General features: G+C 37.8%; 1 protein-coding gene across 2 annotated transcripts in view; it reads right to left on the minus strand.

Annotated features, from left to right (window-relative positions):
• The window catches only part of PPP3CA (protein phosphatase 3 catalytic subunit alpha), a 400,754-nt gene that overhangs the window by 185,134 nt on the left and 188,621 nt on the right, over positions 1-26,999 (minus strand). For both annotated transcript variants that reach the window (XM_043970719.1, XM_043970718.1), the window contains exon 2: positions 20,878-21,078. In XM_043970719.1, coding sequence (XP_043826654.1) covers positions 20,878-21,078 — 201 coding nt within the window. The remainder of the gene's footprint in view (positions 1-20,877; positions 21,079-26,999) is intronic.

Below are 26,999 nucleotides of genomic sequence, written 5' to 3' on the forward strand. Positions count from 1 at the left end.
ACTTACTATAGAAAAGCTCTGCCATGAGGTGAAGGCCTCTGAGGGCAAGCCATGGGGTCAAGGTCCTTAGCATCAGGAAGTAATGTTTGCTCGTGGGTACTGTCTATCAAGCCAATCAACTTGAGGAGCCTCCCATTTCTGGGAGGAGGACATGAAGTAGGAAGCAGACACGGGTGAAGGGGTTCTGTCTCTTTTTGGTTCCTGACGTCGCCATGGTAGGTCAGATGATAGGGCCTCTTAGAAATAGTTAGATTTTTCTCTCTGATCCTAATACTCTTTAATAAATACTTAAACATTTAAATACTCTTGCTAAAGCTTATAATTTATCGGCGACCATTCATTAGATATTTTAGACAGTATAGCTAGAATTTTAGTCCTTACACTTGGAAGAGGTACTGTGGAGGGCAAGATGGTCAATCAGAGAAGCATAAAAGGATTTGCCATGCAGTGGGGAGGTCCCAGTTGGCAACATGAATTTAGTGAACCCTGTGAGGGAGAGAGCAGAACTTTCTCCAGCAACCCTGAGTGGTACGTAGCTAGCAACAAAGAAAGCACGCACATGTCAAGTTGGCATCAGGCAAAGAAGGAGCAGAAAAGGGACCAGAGGATAAGGGAATTATGGGCAGCTGATAGTTTAGAGTTAAAATGGTCAACATAGAGTTAATATTATGAAGGAAGGAAAGTGAAGCTAGAGTAGGGGTAACAGAGTAGAAGAACAGGGAGAGGAAGAGAGAATGGAGTCATGCTGAGAACCAATAATAGGCTTAAGAAGAGTGATGCAGCAGGGAGACTGAAGAAGAGAAGGTTGTGAATGGATTGAGGTATTTATGAATAGAGGATCATGGAGAGAAAAGAGTTAAGGCTGATATTTAGAGATCAAGGGTCTGACTGTAGCTGTGTGTTGAGAATGTGAAGTAAAGATGTAGGTCATGGGAACTGAAGACAATGATGAGCTGGTATATCCACATGAATACTGAGGTAAGAGTTGGAGGTAGGGAAGATTATGAGCTATGTACTAAATAGCTTGTTTAAAAAAATCAAAAACAAAAGCAAGCTACAGTCTGGTGGATAAATATACCAGGAATTTGGATTGGGTGGTAATGGAAAAAAAAGAACAAAAAACAACAAAAACAAACTGAGGCTTGGAGTAGACAAGGAACTTGACCAAGGACACGGATCGTAACAGAAGTAGGCTTTTAGTCTATATAAAATGACACTTCCCTGGTTATTCCACAACAAGTCATCTTAGATGAAAAGAATGGTAGCATCAAAACTTGAAAAAATATAACTTTTTTTTTTTTTTTGGTGAGGCAATGAGGGTTAAGTGACTTGATCTTTAAAGGACAGAAAGTCTGCTTTTTATTTCCTGACAATTGTAAAATTCAAACTCCTATTATGGAAATTAGTTTTATGTATTACTTTGAGCAACCCACCACCCAAAAATCACAAAAAAAGTAAAATTAAAATGTGTGATCCTCAAGGATACTCTGTACCCATTCAAATATAACCAATAATAATTTGACATAAGATGCTTGAAGAAGCCCCTTGTTTGCCTTTCTGGTAATTACTTGCAATTTAAAAATATATCTTCATAGTCCAGATTTCACAGATTTTCTTTTTCATTTTCTTCCTAATTGACATCTTGATGACACGAATAATTTCTACTGAAACAGAATTTACTTTCCTTTAATTAGACTAAAATTTCATTTGGGAAGTAGAAAGAATGGGTGGTGGACAGCTGTGGGCATATGGACCTGCTCCTATTTGCTTCCAAAGCTCTATCGGCCTCTAATTATATCCACAAAGGGAGGAAAATGAGAAGTCTGTTATGTTGCTCAATTTGCTATCATTATAAGTTCCTCTATAAGCTTCTGATGTCCATACGCATACAGTAGATCTTCATAATTGATCTAACACCTACACAACTCACAGTAGCATCCATCATTCATGTTAATAGTGCTTTGGAATAGAGACCAGTACATCTCTAAGAAACTTATGTGCATTTACTGTCTGGGAAATGTTTTTTTTTTTTTTTTCTCTTTATCAAGTAGTGGAAGAAACACTTATTCCATACTTCAGCAAAAAAGATGAGGGCATTAATGTTCTTATCACCAACTCTAACATGTAATTCTCCACAGAATAGAGATTTTGAGAGTTGTTCAAAGGCAAGGATTACAAAGTCATGGAATTTCAGAGTCAGAAGGCAGCTAGCTCCATTCATACCTGAAGAAAGGTTCTCTCTTGAACATACCTGTGAAGTGGTCATGGAGTCCTTATTCAGAAAAAAAAAAAAAAACACCCAATAGACCCATATTCTGAAAGGTCTAAGAATTCCTCTATTCGGTAAATAGGTTTTATTTCTTGGAAAGATTCCCATTCTAAACATACAAATCAATTCAATTCTCCAAGGAAAAAAATCAAAATAGCATAAAGTGGAACAGCAGCAACATTAAAATTGGTGAAATCTCTAGCATACCCTTTGAGGGAAGAGGAGGAGAAGGAAGAGGAAGAAGAGGAGAAAGAAGAGGAGGAAGTGATTAAGAAGGAGGAAGGGGAGGAGGAGGAGGAGGAGAAAGAGAAGGAAGAGGAGGAGGAAAAGGAGGAGAACCATTCTCTTATGTTTTAGAGAAAATGAGATAATGACTTACTTATTTTAAATAATTAACAGGGCTTGAGAAATAAATTTTAAGTAGAATGTTCACAGCTGCAAGAAGTCACAAGGGCAGGCATCACCCCACCGGCACATTTGTTCCCTAGTATTCCTAGAAGTGCATGTACAAAACTTACTGTTAAGAGGGGAGGGGAAATGAATATTTTAATATTTTCCCATATAATAATATAAGAACACCCCTATGTCCTGTCTACATATTGTGTTGCTCAGTAGACTGTAACCTCTCTGAAGGCAGGGCCAGTTTGAGGTTTTTGTCTCCAAATCTTTAGCACCTCTGGTACACAGACACTTCATTCAGAGAGTCATTCGGAATTTGAATTCTTCTGGCACTTTATAGGTAACAAATGCTTCCTTTCCAAGAGCTTTATGAAGTATGTAGCCGAAGTCTTATTAGTCATATTGATGAAGTAAGTGAAGATCAGAGAAGATAAATGACTTTTCCCAGTACCCAGGACAATGCCTTGTGCCTAGTAACTGCTTACTGTTTGTTGAACTTGGTTGAGTTGCCCCGGGTTATTTAGTTTATAAGTGTCAGTGACTCAGAATGAGAGCATTTCTGAGCAGGGAGTTTCAAAGTTATCTAGTACCATCCATCCATATTCACCCTGCAAGCCCTATAAGAACATCCCTCACATTAACTACTTGAAGATTCCCTAAGAGCATGTAATGTGCCAGCTCTTGTCAGTCTATCCCTTTTTACACAGCAGTAATAGTTCAGAACATTTCCCCTGTATCACTCTAGCTAAACATAACTTTTTGAAACCTCGGCCAGCTTTCTATATCTATAATCTGATAAGAAACTATCATATCTAATCTGTTGTAGTGGGAGGGAGTATCCCGAGGAGGAGGTTGCTATGATCACCCCCTACTATGATAGTAGACAAGTCAGGCAGGAGAGGAGATACCCCAAGAATTGTGCTACCATTCCCTCTAAATTTTGCACCCTGAGACAAGGTTCCAATCACCCCAACTTAGTTTCAGCTTTGCTCTTGCTTCATGAGGATCTTGCCCTACTTTAAAGGGCTAACTGGAAACATCAAGTAATTTATTAAGTGGTTTAAGAACAACAACCTATAATAATGATAGTTAGCATCTATATAGACCTTTAAGGTTTGCAAAACTCTTTACAGATATTATCTCATTTTTAGCCTCACAACAACCATGGGAGGTAGATATTATTATCCCCATTTTACTGAAGAGGAAACTGAAGCAGAAAAGGATCAAGTGACTTGCCCAAAGGTCTCACAGCTAGTCAATGTTTGAAGTTGAATTGAACTCAGGTCTTCCTAAGTGCAGTGCTCTCTATTCATTGCACCACCTAAGCTGCCTCTTTAATGACAAGAACAAAAAGAAAAACTGCATTATCTTCTGCATCTTATCAATTCAGAATTCCTCTGGTGAGGAGATTAATTCACTTTCCCAATGCATTTCTTTACTGCCAGGGCCAAGGAGAGATCACATGATTTCCCCAAGGTCGCACAGCCAGTATTTTCCAAGGATGAGATTTGAACCCACATCTTGCTGGCTCTAAGGCCAGATCTTGATTTAATAATCATAAATGCTGACAACTTATATATTTTTCACTTGTTTTGATATAGACACATATACAAACATGACTATCATGTCTCTAGAATCAATTTTAAAGTAGTCAAAATAAAAATCACACTGATGTCTACTTTTGAAGGGGCATGACTTTATTTTTAAAAGATAAAAAAAATTCAAATCCATCATTATTGTTTAATACTTATGATGGTTCTGTTAACCTCTAGTTTATCAACTGGTATCCAAATAGCCCATGAAGCATTATTTTATCAGTCAACAAAATCCCTAGTTTTATAAATATTTTAGTGAATCATTTAGGAGATTTAGGAAGAAAACAAAAAGACCCCTTGACTTACTAAATGATATAATTTAAAGAACAGTTATATGAGCAGAGGTGAGAAGATCTAATACAAAATAAGCACTCAGTAAAAATGTGCTGAATGAATAGAATGAAATCAAATACTGAGGTGCTATCAAGTATATGAGTTTAAAACACTTTGTGGTTATAAAAACAGATACACAAAAGTACCTCCCCGTGTTAGAGATGCTAACAAATGTTGGCATGTGTCTTCTCAAAAGTCACTCTCCCTCACAAACAAACAAAAACGGAAGCAAGACTATGATGTCAGCTTGAAGCAAAAGGATATGTATCAAGCAGAAACCACCAGGTGGCATCTCAAATCAGTTAACACATTTAGAGATAGTGAATTCTTTAACAACAGATTGCCTGAAACAAAATTCTTCTTATGAAATCATCATAGATTTCATAACTTAAATGTCAGACACTAGTCCCCAAAGCTGGAGCAACACAATAGAATAACATGTAAACTTTAATTAAAATGGACAGATCTTTAGTCAGAAGAAAATATAAAAAAGCAGAATAAAGTATTTTCTTGAAGTAAATGACTTTATTACAAATAAAGTCAAATGGAAATGTTGGCTGCTAGCTTAACAATTGAATTTTACCCTTCATGCCACAGATAGCCCTCTTCAACAATGTTCTTCACACCCCCCTCCCCTTCACTAGTCTCCATTTATTGTTAGGTGAATGACAACTCAGAAGTGGACTGAGAAGTATTTCACCATACATCTAGTCAATCCTAAGGTCAAGTACCTACTTACATATCCCCAAGTTCTTTAAAAAGTTATAATAATACGATGCTGACACCTGATTTTTCAATCAGAAGGTTAAAAGCAAACAAGTGTTAAGGAATTTCATGTCAGGGAGCATCATGATAGAAAGATGTTGGAATGAGAATAAGAGGAACTGGGTTCAAATCCTCTCCTTTAGGGCCTTGGACAAGTTACCAAACATCTCAGAATCTCAGTTTCCTCATGTGTAAAATCAGAACACTAAACCACATGATTTCCAAGATCCTTTCCATCTCTAAATTTTGAAATCTCCCATCCTTTTATTTCACCCAAATACTTCATATGATAGCAGCATTGTAAGTCTCCTGAAGACAATAGTTTTGTTTTCTTTTTTTTTAAATAGTTTTGTTTTCTAAGGATGCAGAAAGATACTGGAGTTTTTCTTTGAAAAATATTCTCCCCTCTTTATGCTATTTCCATGAGAAAGACATTTGCTGCAAAATAAGAAGTTACTGGTAAAGGACAAGTGAATTCTGTGCTTTTGTCTAAGGTATTATGTACCCTAATTATAAAAGAATAAAGGTAACTAGATATTTTTCTACTATAAACAAAAAAGAAAGAATATTTTTTTTTAATCTAAGTCAGTTGCCAATTTCCATTTATCTAGAATGTGAAAACAAACCAAACAAAAATATTTCAACAGAAGAGCTTGAGTCTTTTCTATTTTGGAAATGATGTGAAGTAGCAAATTGTTATGAAGTCATTTCAAATGATCAGCTATTCTTTAATCTCTCACTGGATGTGTTCCTAAAAGTGTACAGTGAATATTTTAAATTGAAACATTTCCTATGTCAAAGTAATGAGTCCCAACATAGGGGAGCTTTATCAATTATAAAACTTTACTTCTCCTTACCAAGCCTCTAATAAATAATTCTTATGAAAGATATCACTAAGGAGAGCTTCAATGATGTCATTACCCACTACACACTGAGATACAATGGAAAAGTTAAAGTTGAATAAGTTTGAGTGTATTCGTGCCCTGTGCATTAACAGATCCTCAGTCCCAGCAGGTTTTCATTCTTATTTACTAGGGTTACCATCAATATACTAATTGGCATCCATTTTGTTAGACCTTAGTTTAATATAGTCATTAATGTCATGTAACTGTCATTTTGTAATTGAATGGTATTTCCCTTTTCTATATCTGCAGTGAGTATACTGGGTTTCTTTTAGCAAGAATTACTGAGTGCCCATTTTATTTGGGCAGCTAGATGTCACAGAGAATGCAGTGGATATAGTGCTGGCCCTGAAGTCAAGAACACTCATTTTCCTGAGTTCAACTCTGGCCTTAGACACTTACTAGCTGTGTGACCCTGGGAAAGTCACTTAACCATGTTTGACTCAGTTTCCTCATCTGTAAAATGAGCTGGAGAAGGAAATGGCAAACCGCTCCAGTATCTTTGCCAAGAAAACCACAAATGGGGTTATAAAGAGTTGAACACAACTGAAAAACAACTGAACTGAAATATTTTTAGCTACTATTACCTCTGGAGGGAAGGATTAGCATAAGTTTAAACTGCTTTTATTAACCCTAAATATACTTCATACAAACTTCAAGGGATATCCCTTTTGTTATTTCACTTCTGAATTAGTAATTAGTAATTTTTCTGAGTATCACTCACTATACATCTGTGGAGCTCAGTTTCCGAATCTATAAAATGCCATGTTTAGAGGTAGCATGGCCTCATGGATAAAGTTGGACTTGGCATCTGGAATAACTGGTTTCAAATTGTGTCTCGGAAGCATACTGGTTGTGTGACCTTGGACAGGTCTCTTAGACACTTAGTTCCCTAGATGACCCTCAAGATAATAAATTGCAAAAAAAAGGTGCTAACTAGCATTGGTACTGGGAACTTCTTCACCCAGGAATTACCTATACCAGTGAAATCACATCCAGTCTCTATCCTTATCCTGATCTTGAGCTAAGACTAGATTATCTCTGAGTTCCTTGTCAAACACCAACCACCCATAGTTCTATGGAATAAGGAAGTAGAATTCTAAGTGACTAGTCATGTTGTACCATAGGTTGCCCATAGGTTAACCTCAACGTGATGTCATATTAGCTTGTTTATTTGGCAGTCACACATGCTCCTATTATTATCATTGTAGATAATATTTTCCTTGTTGAGTGCAGGATATAGTCTTTTAAATCTCAGGATAGATTAGCCACTCTGCTCCCATGAAAAACCTTGTATTATGAGGACACTATAAACATTAGCTCTTAGTCATCTTCTACCTACAGTTTTGGAGACCTCTTCTACTCCTATATTGGTCAACAAATATTTGTTAAGCACATATGATGTTCTCAGTGCTATTTCAGATGCTGGAAGGAATACTGAAAAAATAAAACAAGATTCCCGACTCCATGAAATTTAAAATTGAGTTGAGGACATGATTAGTGAAGACAAAACAATCAGTGAACAATACAAGATAATATGTAAATCGTTCAGCATCATCTCATTCTCTCCTCTGTTCTAGTCTCAGGATGAAGGTGTCCTTCTCTTTGATAACACCAACCACTGTTCTTGGGTCCTTCCTTTGATCTCATTTCTACCTGTCACTTCTGGAAATTTGCTCCTTCATTAATAATTCCCCCCTTTTCTCCTTATTTTCATTGCACTAAGAATTTGGAAATTCTATCTCTCTATCATCTATCAACCTATCTCTCTCTCTATCCACACACACATATATATGCACATATATACACATAAATATATATATACATAGATACACATACTTATTCAATGTAGTGTAGCCTCTGGACAGCTATGATACATATGTTGGGGTTTTTTTTATAATTCATAGTTGTAGTAATTCATAACCTGTAAGATTAGTGAAAATCAAAATGTAATTTTTTGAGGTGATGGTTATTCATCCAAGTTTACGGATCTCCCGAAATCTATCTCTGACTCAAAAGCCCTGGTGTGAAAAAAAATTCTTAGGAACCCCTTTCTATCAAAGCAAATCAGCAACCTCTTGTCAATTTCCAATCTTAGAGAGATCTAGTGACTTGCTTCAAGGCACACTGATAGATTATCATAGGCAGGGCTTGAGACCCAGGTCTTCCCTACTATGAGGACTTTTCTCTATCCATTAGGCCAGCTGCCTCTATTAAGCATGTTAAATTTTTGTTTAACTTTGTTGATTCTAGACCTGAGGTCAAATCCAGGCTCAGATACTTCCTAGCTGTGTGACCCTGGGCAAGTCACTTCATCTGTTTGCCTTAATCTACTAGAGAAGGAAATGGTAAACCACTCCAGTAGACTTGCCAAGAAAACTCCATGGACAGTAGATGGGGTGCCAAAAAATTGGACCCTATTGAACAACATCAAGTTCATAATAAATTTGCTAAACTAAATTTTGGCTAAGTGTGAAAATGGAATAACTTAAAAGTTATTATAGCTATTACATGTCCATCAATTTTGCTACTTAATATAATATTTAATTAGGTTGACAATTGTTTACCAAGCTTGTTTATTAATAATAATAATTTTCCTAACCATTTCAAGTGCAAAAAGTTAGATATGTATCACTAATAATGAAAACAACTTTAGTAAACAATTACTCCAGGAATTTCCTTTATGTAAAATGAAAATGTGTGGCAAAGATGTGCTTTAATGATTAATTTCTGAAATCAAAAGGAGAGAATATAGGCTTATGGTTTTGTCCCTCTCAGAGAATAATAGAGGCCTCAGGAAGGTGAAAACGACTGAAGAGTAGGTCAGGGGTCAACCTGAGAATGGAACCATATGCCCTAGCTCTCTGTGAAGTGATCTATCTTTTTTTTTTTTTTAAGCCAAAGGCCAGAAGTGGGAGGGGCAGAGATGGCAGAGGAAGGATTTGATGATATCACCCAGGATGGAAGAAAGCAGCTCTGCCTTCCTCCACTCTTCCATAATATAATGGAGCTAGGAGTAGAACAGACACTAAAATAGATACCTGGCTGGGGGCCAGGCATTACAGGTTTACACAATGAGGTCACAGATGGGCAAAATGGCTTCCAGGATATATTTTGCCTCCACATATTGCCAGACCCTACCCTTCTCTGTGACAGAAGATAAGAGGAGAAAAGCAAAGGGTATTCTTTTTGGTCCCAGAATTTTCAGCATTCTTAGCCCCACTTAACTCTCCCAAGAGAACAGGCCGGGGGAATTCTCCTAATTGACGTCAGCTGCCTTAAGGGAAGGGATGCCATGACCTTAAACTTGGCCACAAGTCCACTCTTGGATCCAGGAACAAAGCCAGAGGGTTCTCCTGGCAACGACAAGGCATGCTAAATGGCAGGCATTGGCCTAGGAGGGAATCCTGTGCTCTACCAGGGACAAATCCCCTGCTTCAGGAAACAGACAAATTGTGGAGATTAGCAGTTTGCCCAGCTGATGGGGATATGTCCACTCAGCATGGAGACCAGCCGAAGCTGACTTTGTGAATAACATTGATCAGAAACAAACTGTGGATGCCATTGGCTCTGCTTCAAAAATCCGAGAGGAGCATTCTGTGCGATGAAAGGCCAGGAAAGGGAAAAGATGCACAGACAATAGATAAACTTCAAGGTCTACTGTTGAAAAGCAACACTCTCGAGAACTTAATGAAAAATTCTTTAAAAGCTACTGATGAAAATAAATAAACCCTAATCAGAGACTTAAAGTGGAAGTTGAACAAATGTATCCCGAAACTTAAAATAAATAAATAAATATATAGATATATAATATATTTCTATATATATGGAATTTAAAAACATCTGTACTATAGGAAATTGTATTATCTGGAAGTACTAGAGGGAGGTTCAGTAGATAAAGTGCTGGTGGTGGAGTCAAATTGTGTCTGACAATTACAAGCTGTGTGACCCTGGGCTCAGTTTCCCCAAATATAAAATGAGGAGGTTGGACCTGATGTACTCTAAGATCCTTATAACTCTAAATCTCTTTTTAGATTGAAAATTACTTTTTTTTTTTTTTTTTTGCGGAGCAATGGGGGTTAAGTGACTTGCCCGGGGTCACACAGCAAGCAAGTGTCAAGTGTCTGAAGTCAGATTTGAACTCAGGTCCTCCTGAATCCAAGGCCAGTGCTTTATCCACTGTACCACCTAGCTGCCCTGAAAATTACTTCATTAAATTACTTCTACTATTGTTAATTAGCCCATGGAATACTTAAGAATGATATTTTCATAATTGCTTAAACACAGAGTCATGTCACTTCTCTGCCCCAAATATTTCTTTGTCATTTATTGAGTCTGCTTCCAACACTTTTGCCTGGTAGTTAAGACCCCCCCCAAAAAAAAAACCCAAAAAACAACACTTGTGACTTCCCTACCTTTCCAACTTTACATAATGTTACTCCCCTTCTATCTTCTTGCCTAACTGGGCTGATCTCTGTACTCATGAAGACCACCAATGCTTTCTAGTTTCCTTACCTTTGCTCCCTCTGATTCCATTACTGAATGTCTTTTGTTTGCTTCTTTGCATGTCAAATTCTTACCCACCCTTTGAAATGCCCATTTTAAATGTTATCTTCTCAGATCTTCTTCCTCATACAACCCCTTGGGCGTCATAGAGTATTTTGGCTTATAGCCCCTTAATGAATCTATCAGAGATTATTATATACTATAGGCATCTATAAAGACATGAATCTTATCTAACCTTTGAAATCTATAGGAGCACTTAATGGCCAAAACACAACAGGAATAAATGATTTTTATTTTTGTTTTTTGGGGTTTTTTGCAGGGCAATGAGGGTTAAGTGACTTGCCCAGGGTCATACAGCTAGTAAGTGTCGTGTCTGAGGTTGGATTTGAACTCAGGTCCTCCTGAATCCAGGGTTGGTGCTTTATCCACTGCGCCACCTAGCTGCCCCCGAACAAATGATTTTTAAAAACTGATTGTAGCCTAAGTGATCAATCCCAATGTTTGGATGGGTTCAAGGCTAGAAGTCAGTTTATATTTAGAGATATTATCAGACTAGGATTTCATCTGTTTCACCGGGTAAGCAATAGGGATAAAAACTTATGTAAAAGAATGGGAACAGCAGCAGACATCTGGCTTGTGATGGCCATCATCCCTGACTGTCTGGGACTCTAGCTATTCAGCAGATCAAGAAAGGTTATTTTGCTTACTGTTCTGTTCAAGATTTGTCCAGATGCAGGGACATAAGCACATGCACACAGGAACAGAGGCAGACAAAGTATGTTCACATACCCTATTTGCATATTATATGTTGTCCCCTCACATAGATTTCCTCAAACTCACCTCCAAAAATAAAATCAAGGGGGCAAAGGTTTAAAAAAGATAGATATATTTTTCCTTTCTTATTTTATTTTCTGTCTTCCATCTCCCTTAAAATAGACCCCACAATTGCCTTCAAATACTTCTCTGAATAAAACATGCTTGTCTCCATGAAGTAAACTGGCTAGCACCCTAGCACCGAATCCTCTAATCCCACAACATTGGCCCATCCTTTTCACCTCCATTTTCCCCTAAATTCCCGTAAGAATTGAGGTGGCATGCATAATCTCCTGACATACCTTCAAATCTACTAGGGAGACACTGGCAGTGAGCTGGTGTTCAACAAAATATGCTTAATCCCAAAATGAAATGTGGAAGAAAGAAATTACTAAGTCTTAAAACTACCTTCGAATTCATTTTGGATCTACTTGTTTCTCTTTCTTTTTGTCTCTGTTTCTGCCTCTGCTTCTTCCTGTCTCTGTCTGCCTCTGTCTCTGTCTTTGTGTGTCTGTCTCTGTCTCTTTGTCTCTGTTTCTCTGTCTCTCTGCCTCTCTCTGTCTCTGTCTCTCTCTGTTTCTCTCTTTCCCTCTCTGTCTGTCTCTCTGTCCCTCTCTGTCTGTCTCTCTGTCTCTGTCTCTCTGTCTCTTTCTCTCTCTGTCTCTGTCTCTCTGTTTCTGTGTCACTGTCTCTGTCTTTCTGTCTCTGTCTGTCTGTCTGTCTCTCTCTCTGTCTTTGTCTCTCTCTCTCAGAAACAAAGAACGTAGCCTCCACTTAAAGCCGCTTCAACTTTTTACTCTAAGTATCAGAATGCTTCAGTATTAATTGCTTGAAGGAAGACATTTTAGGAATGTTCAAATGCTCAAATGGATCTCTCATCTAAATGGTAAGAGTATTCCTTCCAACAATGCAGATTGTCATCCATCTGGAGAAGGAAATGGCAGTCCACTCCAGTATCTCTGCCAAGAAAACCCCATGGACTTGGTCACAGTCAAACACGGCTGAACAACTCAACAACAACAACAACAATCCACCTGGGGCACTGGTGACCTGACTGGCTATGGAGCTACTGCAAAAACCTATGGTTCTGAGGGCCTGCAAGAAGGCAATGGCCATGTGAGTACTGAGAAGATAATGGAAGGGAAAGAAGGGAAGGTACAATCAACACAATGTGCCAACTGATTGCATGGGCAGGGTGAAGAACAGTGAGGAATTGAAGCTGGATGACTAGAAGAATTGGGTTACCCTTCACTAATAAGCAGTATCAATGGAGGGATTATGGGAAAGATAAAGTGATGAGATTTGCAATCTACCCCAAGTCATAAACAATGAACAGGGTGAAGGTAGGGCTTTTACTCAATGTGCACTACCCAGGAATGGATATTGCGTCTTTCCCAATGACAGCTCTGTAGCTACAGCTAGCTATTGGCACGCAGCACATAGATTACAACCGCTTTAAGAGACCAAAGCTTGGCTGAGAAAAGGGGCGGTTCCATAGTTTATACAGCAGAAGTGGGGGCGGGGGCGGAACGAGAGGAGATATGTTGGGGTATATGAATAGATAGGGTTGCCTTAGAGACAATCCCCATGATTAGTGAGAGTAGGGATTGTCCAATGAAACACAGCTATGTGGAACAGTAGATAAAGCACTGTACCTACCGCACTTATTAGCCATGTGACTCTGAGCAAGTAATATATTGTTTGCCTCAGTTTCCTCATCTTTAAAATGGGGATAATAAGCAGATTATAATAATAATAACATGAGGGGAAAGATGTATAATATGTGCATAGTAATTTATAGTACATAGGGGTAAGGAGTGAGGGATAGGATCTGGAATGGTGATTTCAAGGAACTCCTGGGTGAAGAAACTTCCTGTACCAATGCAGGTTGGCACCTTTTCTTTGAAAGTTACTTAGACCAGGCTTCTTAAACTTTTTCAACTCGCGAACCCTTTTCTCCAGAGAAATTTTTACACAACCCTGAGAATACAGGCATATAAAATTGATATCTATAACCTTTTACTGTTGTCAATTTTTTTTTGCAACCCTCACATTCAGTTACGTGACCCCATATGGGGTCATAACCCACAGTTTAAGAAGCTTTGGTCTAGAGCACCTAGAAATTAATTGGTTTGTCCAAGGTCATATAGTGTTAGAAGAGAGACTAAAACTGGATCTTACTGGCTTAGAGGGCAACTTTCCACATATACTATGCCAGATGTGTCAGAAAAGAAAACTAATTAAAAAAAAAATCAAACTATCGGGCTACAGCCCACAACACTATCAAGTGCAACCCAAACCAGATTAAAATGTAATGGGGGGGGGCAGCTAGGTGGCGCAGTGGATAAAGCACCAGCCTTGGATTCAGGAGGACCTGAGTTCAAATCTGGCCTCTGACACTTGACACTTACTAGCTGTGTGACCGTGGGCAAGTCACTTAACCCTCATTGCCTTACCAAAAAAAAATAAAAATGTAATCAGAAAATATTTCACAAATAAACAAAAATATATTAAAACATAGATAATATTGATATGTAATTTTCTAAGTCAATATGAGGTCTATAGGGGGTCCATGACGCCATTGACCTTTGCCATCATGCCTCTATATACATATGGCATTTGATTTTTTTTTCAAATGCTATATAGGCTTTCTCAATGAGAGCCTGTGTTGGAACCTGTTCACCCATCCAAGGGGAACTGCCTAATTGCCTAGAAGACTGTTAAAAACCAATCCACATTAACCTTCCAAAGGCCGTCTCTACTCAAGTTAAATAATCCTCATTTCTATAACCTTTCTACTCATGTTCTATTTTCCAACCATTTCAGTATCACCTTGGGAACCTCCTGCCAATTTCTCCCCTGCTTCTTAAGGAGTGGCTCTCTGGACTGGAGGTGGCATACTGATATGGTCCTGACCCATGCTGAGTTTATAATGGGAGGGTTTTCTCATGGCTACCATATGCTAAACTCATTCTTATGTATCTCAGCAGCATTCCTGGCTTGTTTGCTTGTTAGGGATTTTTTTTTAATTTTTCAAAAAATTAATTTTATTCTTTATGTTTTTAATAAGCTTTACATTCTTGAGTCATATGTATCAGATAGAAAAAAAATCCAAATTAGACACAAATAGCATAATACTTTGTAAGCTGAAGAAAGTAATAAAAATGATAGTTTTTTACTGATTCTCTTTTTTTCCACCTTAGAGGGACATTCATAGGGTAGAACAGTTTCTAATTTATGCAGGGATGCAAAGCAAGGGGTGAATTCCTCTTTGACCCTGAGGCAATGAATACACTTTTTCCTTCTTTATCTTTAACCACAATTACGTCCGCCCTCACGCTCTCAGAAAAGAAAAGGAAAAGAAAAAAAGGATTGTAATAAAAGCTACTTGAGGCTACTTAGAGATCTGACCTTTTTGAGAATAATAACAGTAGATGTGGTAAAAAAAAAAAAAAAGGTTTTTGTTTTTTAGATTATATTTCCAGTGTATGTGCTCTACATTACAATGATTCTTATGGTTACTCCTAGGTAAAAATAAGCAATTTTATTTCAAGAGAGTTGGCTATAATTCCGGGTCTGATTTCCAATGCAATTTTTTCTCCTTCTATTCATCTGTAGCTATGAGACTGCTAGGATAGAAACAGTACTAGATATCTGGGCTCAAAAGGAGATTTATGGGTTCAAAGTCTGCCTGTCTTTGATACACTTAAGAGTGTCATGTCCACTTAGCAGTGGATAGAATGCTGGGCCTGGAGTCAGGAAAATTCATCGTCCAGCCTCAGACACTAACTGTGTGATCCTGAGCAGGTCACTTCACCCTGTTGGCATCAGTTTATTCATCTGTAAAATGAGGTGGAGAAGGAACAGGCAAACAACTCCAGTATCTTTGCCAAGAAAACCCTAAATGGGGTCACGAAGACTCAGATATAACTAAAAAACAACTGAATACCTAGATAAATCACTTAAACTCTATACACTTCAGACAATTCCTTAAAACTTAATAAATGTTTCACATGTGTTACAATCTGTGTAGATGGAGGGATTTCCCACCCTGGAAACTTCTTTCCCACCCTTTCCAAAAAAACCTCAGAATGATAGAATGCACTTCAAAAGCGATCTAGTGTGACCCAGAGCTGAATGAGAATCCCATCTAAAACACACCCAACGGTTTGTCATCAGAACAGGATGGAAGAACAAGCTACCTAAGAATGTTCTGTAGACCCTTAAATCTGTAAATGAGTGAGGGGCTAGTATCTTTTTGTTTTGTTTTGTTTTGTTTTTTTGTACAGGGGAACCCATGCATCAGGTGCTCCATTAGCCCTTAGCTGACCAGGACATCACTTCTTTTTTTTTTTTTTTTTTTAGTGAGGCAATTGGGGTTAAGTGACTTGCCCAAGGTCACACAGCTAGTAAGTGTTAAGTGTCTGGGGTCAGATTTGAACTCAGGTACTCCTGACTCCAGGGCTGGTGCTCTATTCACTGCACCACCTAGCTGCCCTAGGACATCACTTCTTGAAGTTCCTTTGTTCCTACCATAAGACTTTTTTTCTCTGAATAATAGGTTTTTTTGTCTTTGAGAAGTGCAAAGACAACAAATTTTCTTCAGAATGTTTTCAGTCTAGTATCTCTGGAAGTGTTTTCTACTCCAGGTTTGAATCTGATGGTCTTCCAAAGCACAGTCTCTATCTGTTCTTTAATGTCAGAACACTAAATAAATAGATAAATGAATGGATGAATGAATAAATAAATAAATGATAGGATAAGACCTCAACTCTTACTTATTACTTGTTTGACTTTTGGTAAATCACACCTTTTCTAGGCCTTGTTTTTTCTTCTATAAGGGGAGAACAGGGGTTGGATGGCACGATCTTTAAGTCCCTTCTGGTTCTAACAGGCAACATTCTATGGTAGTATAAGGCTAGTCATAAAAAAGGAATGATCTAGCTGGTACACCTGGTGAATCATTTTAAAAAATTATTTTATGTATGCTCTTTATTATCATACATTTTATTGATACTTTGTGGCATAGTATTCAATAGACAGAAAGCTGGTTGCAGAGCCAGCAAAAAATGGGTTCAAGGCCAACAACCTTGGTTACATCCTTGTTGTGTGACCCTGGGTAGGTTGCTATAAAAGTACCTGCTGTCCTACATTTACAAAGATATTTTCCTTATTTGGGAGCTCTTTATCTCGATGAAATTACAGGTCCAGTGCCTCCCTCTCTTACTATCTAGTATCAGAATATCAATATATACAGAATTAGCATTGGACATGAATCCTGGATAGTTAAAAGGAAAAAAAAAAAAGGTAACAGCCAAGATTGAGAAGCAATTCCCAAACGGATTTATATTGACTTCTATTATCAGATAAGATTATTAAGGCAAGTATAAATCTACTTGATACATAACAGACTCCCTTTAAAAAGTGATATTAATGTGAGGAAAAAAATGAATTTATAGGCACTATCTGAGAGTGGATTTTGTTGCTGTTATATTATACAATAATATTTGTGTGTTTTTTTAATTCTCTCACATGAATTTAAAAGAATTTTTCATAAATTATTACATTATATTCTTCCAATATCCTTGTGGGATAGAGGTGAGAATAATAATTCGTGTTTCTTCCTTTTATATAGGTGAATCAGTAAATATATATAATCACTGTCATAACTCATCCAATTATGGAAAAGGAATGCAACAACAAAAAAATGACAGTGATTTTCTTGAAGAAAATTACATACTTATAACAGAGAATATGCAAGTACAATAATACTACTACTATACATCAAAATATTCTCTTTTGCTTTTCTTTGTATTCCCAGTGTTTAGCATGCCACCCAGAACATAGCAGGTGCTTAATAAATGCTTGTCTATATAGTGAACCAGTAAAGTTTTGACAGTAATTTGACCATTACAGAAATAGCATTTATTATTATTATTATTATTATTATTTTGGTGAGGCAATTGGAGTTAAGTGACTTGCCCAGGGTCACACAGCTAGTAAGTGTCATGTGTCTGAGTCTGGATTTGAACTCAGGTCCTCCTGAATCCAGGGCCAGTGCTTTATCCACTATAGCGCCACCTAGCTGCCCCTCAGAAATAGCACTTTAATAATGCCACTGTAATGACACCAACAAAAGCTAGCACCCATATAGCACTTGAGAGTTTTACAAGTGCTTCAACAATAGCAGCATGTTTAATTCTCACAAAAACTCTGGGGAGGAGGTGCTTTTATCATCTGTCTTTTAGAGATAGGCAGCCAAGGCTGAAATTAAATGTCATGGTGAGGGTCACATAGATAGTATCTGAAGTTAGATTTGAACTCAAGCCTTCCTGGTTTAAGGGCTATTGTTCTATCCACTGAGCCACCTAGCTTCAAGGAAAGCTATCTCCCTTAGAACAGCTTTATAGATTCCACTAGAAGAATATTTAGACATAAAGAGAGGTCAATTTAATTCAAGACAATAAATATTTACAGGGCCTACTATGAACAACATCCAATTATGGAAAAGGAATGCAACAACAAAAAAATGACAAAGTGATTTCCTTGAAGAAAATTACATACTTATAACAGAGAATATGCAAGTACAATAATAATACTACTATACATCAAAATATTCTCTTTTGCTTTTCTTTGTATTCCCAGTGTTTAGCATGCCACCCAGCACAGAGCAGGTGCTTAATAAATGCTTGTCCATTTGTTGACTACAATACGAATAAGTATATAAGAGATGTGAGAAAAATAACAGTGCCAGAGATTCAAGAAGGAGAAATCACCTCTAGTAGTGGGGGAGAGGTGGACTCTTGGAAGAGATAGCAATAATCATTGGATTTTGAAGCAGATTTGTCTGGGTTCCAATTTCAGATCTCTTATTTACTATGGAACTTCTCTCCATGTCAATTTCCCCGAAAATGAAGATTAAATAAAATGGAGGACTGATTTCTAAGGTTCTGTCTCCTTCTAAGTGCTCTGAATTCATGGAGGAGGTGATACCTGAACTGGGTGTTGAAGGATGAAATTGATTTCAACAGGTAGAAATGTAGGGGAAGAGTGAAGGACAGAATCAGAAACCAGTCAAAAGTCTGATTGGAGTCTAGAAGGTAAGAAGGGGAACAAAATAAAATAAGGTTGGTAAAATTGATCAGAACCAGATGAGGGAAATGAAGGAATTCATATTCTACTTGGCAGACGATAAGAATCCACATTATAACAATAACAACTGACATTTATGTAGTGCTTTAAAGTTTTTATATATGCATATAATGTGATGATTATTGTTAATAACAATTTTTAGTAATAGTAATTAACTATTCATAAGTATATAAGTATATATAATTTTAAAGATTTCTTTGGCAACAATATGAAGGATGAATTGAAAAGGGAAAACATTTAAAGCTGAGAAACAGGTTAGGAGGCTTTTACAATAGTCTGAGCAAGAGATAATGAGGGCTTGAGCAAGGGTGGTGACTGAGAGACTACAAAGCACGGCTAGGAGTGAAACTGCAACAGTGAAAAACAAAGCCCAAACCAAACTAAAATAGAAAGACCTGGCAGCTAACCAAAGAGATTGGTAGTATCATCTACAGAAATAATGGAGTGAGATACGGAGGAAGATGAGTTTCATTTTGGATAAAATGAGTTTGTGGCACTGTCATGACATTTGGTTAGGAGATCAGTAAGTGCTTGGAAGTATGAGACTGGGTCTTGGTGAGAGTTTGAGAGCTGAAATACAGATTGAGGAGTCAGCCTGGAAAAGGTGATAATTGAAGTCAAGGAAATGGATGAAATTGTCAAGAGAGAGAACTTAGAGAAAGAAGATAACAGGGAACAACTGGAGAGGAACAAATATTTATTAAGCACCAGGTGTAGTGTTAAGTGCTTTACACCTAAATGTTATCTCATTTGAAGAAGGAAGAGGAAAGAACGACAGGAGAATCCCATACTTTGGGGGATGGGGGTATGTAAGAAGAGGAGTCACTAGTCAATGCCACTGAGAAGGAATAGTCAGAGAAGATGGGGAACCAGAATTGAGCCATGCCAAATAAACCATTGTAGAGATCTAGTTTCAGCAATGAAGAAAACCCTTATAGACAAAATACCTTAGAGACTGTTACTTTCTTTCTGTTTAGGTGTTACCAAAATTTACTTCTCAACATTTTAGTTACTCGATCAGAAAGGTAAAATAAAGATTTTCTTGTATGTTAAACATGCCAATCAGCAAGTTTAGTAACTTTAGAAGGGTCGGAACAAAAACACATGTTGGCCACCAGTTGGTTTCATATGCTAATAACAGCTGTTAATGAATATATATATATATATATATATATATATATACACACACACATATGTGTGTATGTGTGTAAGTGTGTGTAGTCATAGATATATAGATATATACATATTCATGTATATACATGTACATATACATATGTATGTGTATGTATATATATATTATATAGAGGAGGGTTCTAAAAGCAGGGATTGGATATGTTGACATCATTGGCACAGAGAGATCTCAAGTGATAAAACCACTTCTACTCATGTAGGTCAACACTTCCTCCACAACTTAAGTCTTAGAGGCTTTCTTAGAATGACAAGCTAAGTGATATTTATTCCCAGGGGGCCACACCATCAATACATGCAGAGGAAGAGGATCTTACTGACTTCAAGACCATCTCTTTATACCCTACCATGATGTTTCTCAAGGAAGTTATAATGATGCAAACTCTGTTAAAGAACAAACCCACACATCCAAAAGACAAACAAACATATGCATAGAGATTGTCACAAATTCTCTCACCCCCCCCCCACACACACAAGCAATGGAATAGTCATATTTTGTGGAAAGTTAACACCCATGGGTTGCTTCACTGTGACCATTGTGCCTCTGAGATTTCCTCGTAGCCGTCTTTTATTTTCTTGGGCCATTGATTCTCTTCACTAATAAACAGCTATTCCAATGATTGGGGAAAAAAATACTCTCTTGGAGAATTACTTCCTTGGAATAATACCACACTACAGTTTAAATATCACTGAAACAATGGCATGATTTTACAGACATGAAATGACAAAAAATAATAACAGTTCTGTATTTTTCTACATTGTTGTTTTATACTTAAAATGACATTTCACTCCCCCTCCCCCTCCTTGGTCAATTTTAATGTTAATACAACCACCAAGTCACAATAAGATGAATAGCATTTTATAATACATAGGAAGGCCGTAGGAGACCCATCTTTGTCATTTCATGTATAAGTCATGAATGTATAGTGGGCAGGGCTATGTCTGTGGGATTTACCTGTGACTGGAGCATCGATGTCCAGTAAATTTTTTTCCTGTCGAAGAATTGAAGCACCCTCTGTTATTATTCTCAAAGCAACACTTTCTTCCAGCCGTCCCTCCTTCATGAGATGTGCCTTTAAGATATCCACCCGAGGTTTCCCATCATTATCAAACACTTCCTTTGCTGTGAGCCGATGACTTGGAGGAAAAGGGACAGCTGAAAGAGAAAGGGTCAGATCCTTTAGCATCAAAAGCCTCATGTCCAACCTATAAGCAAAAGCATCAAAAATAAACAAATTCCTCAGCATTTTAGACTAGGATCAAGGGTTATCTATCAAAGCTGCCCACCTAGTCTATCAGTACCAGTTAGGTCATTGCAGGCAGATCTATAATTCTTATTCATCCAGTCCATGCCTCATTCCCCTTCACTGCTGGACCCAAAGTGGGAACACAATAGCATGCTGTTCCCCTTGACTCCGCCTAATCCGGGCAGGAGGAAGCCCTTCTCAACACCTCCACCCAGGGCCAGCCCTAGGCAAAGGTGGAGCTGCAAGCTTGCCAAGTACCTGCCATCAGTCATGCATTTCAGTTAAGTCATTGTCTCTGAAATACAAATACCAGGTCAGGGATACTTTCCCATTAACACCTATGAATAAGAGCTAGTGCCCCAGGACAGAGTGGATGACAGCAGAGAATAGAACTTTGAGGCCAAAATCAAGGGATACTTAGGAGAGAGAACAGAAAGGGGAAATAGAAGGAGAGCACCCAACTAAAGGGAATGGACCTCTGTTAGCAAACTTAGCCTACTTCAGGATCACCGGAAGACCAGTCACCAAAATTTTACATATGAAGAAACTGAGGCACAAAGATATTTGCCCAAGATCATAGTATCCCCACAGAACCAACCCTGACACACACATATTTTTTTTCCACTCTGTCATTTTCCATGGCCACTGTATATCTTTACTTATATATACCTCCTATTCTCTTTAGCCTTTCACCAGATACTTCCATATGCACTATCATTCCTTTTAATCAAAGGAATAAAGTCAAATGGAATTCCGGCTCATTTTTAGGGGCAGCTCTGCTCTGAGGGAAGAAGCTATTTTTAGAGTTCTTTCCTTCCATCTAAAATGAATATTCGCATAGAAACAATGATGCTTAAATTCCCAGGCTAACCCCCAAAAGATTATTGAACTATAATAAATCCAAAGTTTTCTATACTACAGTAGAGGGACCCATAACCTTACAAGGGAGAAGAGCCCCTCATTGTGATATTTTTAGAAGATAACTTTTGGAAGAATCCAATTAAACTCATAAGCCTCCAAAGTCATATTTGCTAGCAAGAGTTTACAAGCAACTCATCTGGGTTTTTTACTTAATTTATATGTTAAAATGATGCATAAGAAATACCCCCCAAAATCATTTATTGTCTCCAAATGCCACAAAGTACATGTGTGGCCTAAGAAGCAGATGGAGGGCCTGAAGGAAATTCTATAGTGCATTAGCATATTAGTACAAGGAATTTGTCCAGTTTTCTAGTTATCAAATGAGATAATATGTGTAAACTGTTTTGTAAACCTTAAATCACTTTGTAAATGCTAGCTAGTAGTAGTAGTAGTAGCAGTAGTAGTACTAGTAGTGTCACCATCACTGTCTTTTTTTTGGTGAGGCAATTGGGGTTAAGTGACTTGCCCGGGGTCACACAGCTAGTAAGTGTTAAGTGTCTGAGGCCAGATTTGAACTCAGGTCCTCCTGACTCCAGGGCCGGTGCTCTATCCACTGCGCCATCTAGCTGCCCCTGTCACCATCACTGTCTTAAAGTAAAAGATCATCTGGTCCTAAGGTAATGTGGTACAGGACTGGAGGTTGTATATACGGGGAAAGGAGACCTAGGAACATGAGACCTAAAGGCCCTAGCAATAACTAAGGAGAAAAAGCTCAGTGGTAAAGATACTAGAGTGATTTCCCATTTCCTCCAACTCATTTTAGAGATGAGGAAATTGAGGTAAACAGGGTTAAGTGACTTGCCCAGGATCACCTCAGAGGCCAGATTTGAACTCAGGAAAATGACTGGAGTCTTCATGACTCCAGGCCTGGCGCTCTATCCATGTGTTCAACTAGCTGCCCTTTATATGATAAAGGAGTTCTGTAATTTTTTGTTTGTTTTCAGGAGCGGAGGGAGGAGTGGCAGAGGGGGAAGGAAAAGAAAAGATAATGGAACCTATTGCATGAAACTTACAGGAAAGGGAACCATTTAGACAAGGAGTTTTTAATCTTTATTGTGTCATGGACCAGCCCTACCCCCTGCAGTCTGGTGATCCTTTCTCAGAATAATATTTTAAAATGCATAAAATGAAATACATAGGACTGAAAAGGAAACCTATCAGAGTGAAATAATTGTATATATTTGAATATGTGTATGTATATCTATATGCATGTATATGAATATATGAATGTGTATATGTATATATGCATATATATGTACGTACATACATATACATCTATATCTATATCTCTTTCTATATCTATCTACTTATGGACACCAATTAGAGTCAGATGTTTTAAGAAATCGACAATCGTGAAGCACTAGTATAATTCTACAAATGTGTCAAAAGTATAGATGTATGAAGAGTAAAGAAAAAGCTATTTTTCTTTGTAATGGATAAAAACTGTAGGTTCCCATCTCAACCCACTTTCTGAGTTCCAGCTCAAGACTGATACAGGAATTAAATCAGCAAGTATCGGAACAATAAGGCGAGGGAGGCAACAAGAGAGAGCACCCCAGGGAAAGCATCCCCAGTATGAATTAGCTTTCCTTTGGTCCCTTGACTCTTTTCAGGGCCAAATTCACTGCAGTAACAGATGCTCCTCCCATCTCTCTAGACCCTTCACTTTCCAGTAATTGCTACTACTTAAGGTAACTGGCTGAGGGAACACCACCTGCTCTGGGCTCCTAGAATTGGCTCTGAATACCAGGTGGGAGAGAGGCCAAGCGGAGGGGACTCTCTCCAGTTGGATCATAAGGGTACTGATCAGATGGGGCCCAATTCCGGTTGGGCAGATGGAAGAAAACAGCAGGGAACAGGATGGGCAGCCAAAGACAAAACCCTAAGATCCTGCCAGCTAACATAGAAGAGGCACCTGGGGCATTGCAAGAGTTGGGGCTAACGGTCATGTGTTTGATAGTAAAGGCGGAGCCACCTGTGCAAAGATCATGTTTGTTTGTGTTTCTACATGCACCGTGTCCTACAGGCAGACCTGTGCCAAAAATCCGAGAAAAAATGTAAACATCTGAGCCAAGAAAGAGAGGCTCTGCTATGAAAAAGTTCTCTCATGTCTAAAAGGTTCACCTTGATTTCGAATTTTCCTTCAGGATATTGCTGTCAGTGATTATATCAGGCTGGTTCCAAATAGCAATGATAGGCTGCATCTTTTAGAAAACATTTGCTATTTAAAAACATCAACAACAACAGCAAATTCTATTGGTATCTTATTTCCACATGACCTAAATTTTCCTGTGTACCTACCCCACTCTCACAGAGCCACTCCCTATGACAGAAAAAGCTAGAAAGAAAAAGGGAGCAGTAAAACTGACCAGTACATTAAACAAATTTGAAAATATATGCAATTTTCCACACCCATGATGGACTCCCTACCTCTCCAAAAGAATTAGAGGGAAGACAGGGAGGAGACTTCTCATATCTCTTCTTTGGGCATTGCTTGTTGGGAAAATATTTTTTAGGATTTACTTCTGAATTCTCAAGAATTGATTAAATCAGTGAAATATCTTTAAACCCCTTTACATTTAATGTCTTTAACCAAATCCCCTCCAAAAACAAAAATGGAGGAAAACAAAAACATTGCAGTTGAAGAAAAAAGGCAGAATAGGTCAAATTTGGGGCACAAGATCTCAACTGCATCATGGTAAGAAATATCCCAGATGGCTATAGGTCCAAATAATGTTGTGGTCTGATGCCTTACTCTCTGCCTGAATAGTTCTTGCACACTAGAGCAGAGACTATAATAAAGAAACAAAACAAAACACTTTACTCCCCTACTAATATTCACATTGAACAATGGATCAAATTTGTTAATTTTGAGTCTAGAGGTCCCCTGCACCTGCAGCTGCCTCCCTCCTACTCCCCCACCCCCACATCAAAAATGGTAGGTTAGGGTTCCCCAACTGATGAAAGGTGAAAGGATATCAGCAGGCAGTTTTCTAAGGAAGAAATACAAGCTTTCAAGTTATATGAAAAAACAATGCAAATCAGTATTAGAGAAATGCAAACTAAAGCAACTGTGAGGTCCCACTTCACACCCATTAGAATGGTAAAGATGGCCAAAAGAAAAAAATGTAAATGCATGAGGATTGTGGGAAAATAGGTATAATAAGGCACGGCTGGTGGAACTGAAAATTCTTGAAAACTATTTAGAAGTAGGTCCTAAAAAGGACATGGTGTTCCTTTGACTCAAGGACACCACTACCAAGTCTAAACTCCCAAGATAAAAGGCAGAGGAACAAGGTCCATATTTACAAAAATATTCAGAGCAGCTATTTTTATATTAGCAAAGACCTGGAAACTAAAAGGGTTTTTATCAGCTGTGGAATGACTGGGCAATAATGGAATATAAATGTAACAGAATACAAGTATGCCAAAGGAAGTGATGGAGACAGCTTAAGAGAAACCTGGGAAGACTTGTATGAACTGATGCAGAGTGGAATGAGCAGAAGGACCGAGAGAACAATTAATACAATAACAATAACATTGTGAAGACAAATGACCTGAACTCCGTCCAAAACAACCATCTATGATTTCCAGAGGACTCATGATGAGGCATGCTACCTACTTTTTGACAGACAAGTAAATGATTCACGGTGCAGAATAAGACGTGTTTTCTTTTGACGTGGTTGACACTAGAAATTTGTTTTGCTTGACAATACATATTTGTTACAAGAGTTTTGGGGTTTTTTTGTTTCAATAGTTTGGAGGACAAGGGAGAGAAAGTAGATTTTTGATCAAAAAAATTTAAAAAGAAAAAAAAAGGAGGCTATTAGTCTGGATACTTGGATTTGTTTCTCATTTCCATTGCTAAGTCAAGATGACTTCATTCAAGTCACTTGTTTCAGTTACTTCAACTATAAAATGAGGGAGTAAAACTACATGACATCCAAGGTCCCTTCTATCTTTGACAATCAATACATCTTTATTAAGCATCTATTATGTGAGATCAATTTCCACAAAAAAACCCTCAAAAAACTGTGATGAGTTTTGTCAGTTAGTCTCTAGCTACACCCAAAGTAAATCAAGTCACTTAGAAATTTTTAAGTACCTACCATGGGGCAGATACTGTGCTAAGTTTTGGGGATATAGAGCCAAAAGGAGGTCATTGCCTAATAGAGTAGATGATATATCAATGGCAAACAAAATGGCTACAGGACAAATTGGAGAGAATCTTGGGGGAAAGAAAGGCACTAAGATGAAGGAGGACTTAGGAAGAAAGGCTTCTTGAAGAAGGTAGGATTTTAGTCAAGACATAACAAAATTCAGAGAGGCTAAAAAGCAGAGATGAAGAGAACAAAAATTCCACGAATGTGGACACAGACAACAAAAATTCATCGATTTGAGAGATCATGTCTTGGGAAACAACTTCAAGAAGGCCAGTGTCAATGGATTGAAGAGTATGTAGAGGAGAGTTGGGTATAAAGAATTTAAAAGATAGAAAGAGGCCCACTTATGAAATGCTTTAAAAGCTAAAAACAAAAATATGGTGTCATGGATAAGAGTGTTACAGTTAGGACTAAGTTCATGTCCTTCCTCAGACTCTTAGTAGTTGTGTGAACTTGGGCAAACTACTTAACCTTTCTTTGACTTAGTTTTCTCATCTGTAAAGTGAAGAGAATAATATCTCCTACCTCACAAAATTGTTATAATGAGCAAATGAAAAAAAAAATTTAAAAGGCTTTATTAATGCTCTATTTAAAATGTTAGCTATAAATGTTTGACTTTTTTCTTCCTCCAAGAGGAAACAAATGTAGCATATTCTACAAATTATAGCACACCAAAACATTGCAAGTCAGAGTTCAGGTCTTTTGTCTCTACAATGTTATTGTTCTTGTTATTATATAAATTGCTC

This window comes from Dromiciops gliroides, chromosome 6, assembly GCF_019393635.1.
Source record: "Dromiciops gliroides isolate mDroGli1 chromosome 6, mDroGli1.pri, whole genome shotgun sequence".
Classification (NCBI taxonomy): domain Eukaryota; kingdom Metazoa; phylum Chordata; class Mammalia; order Microbiotheria; family Microbiotheriidae; genus Dromiciops; species Dromiciops gliroides.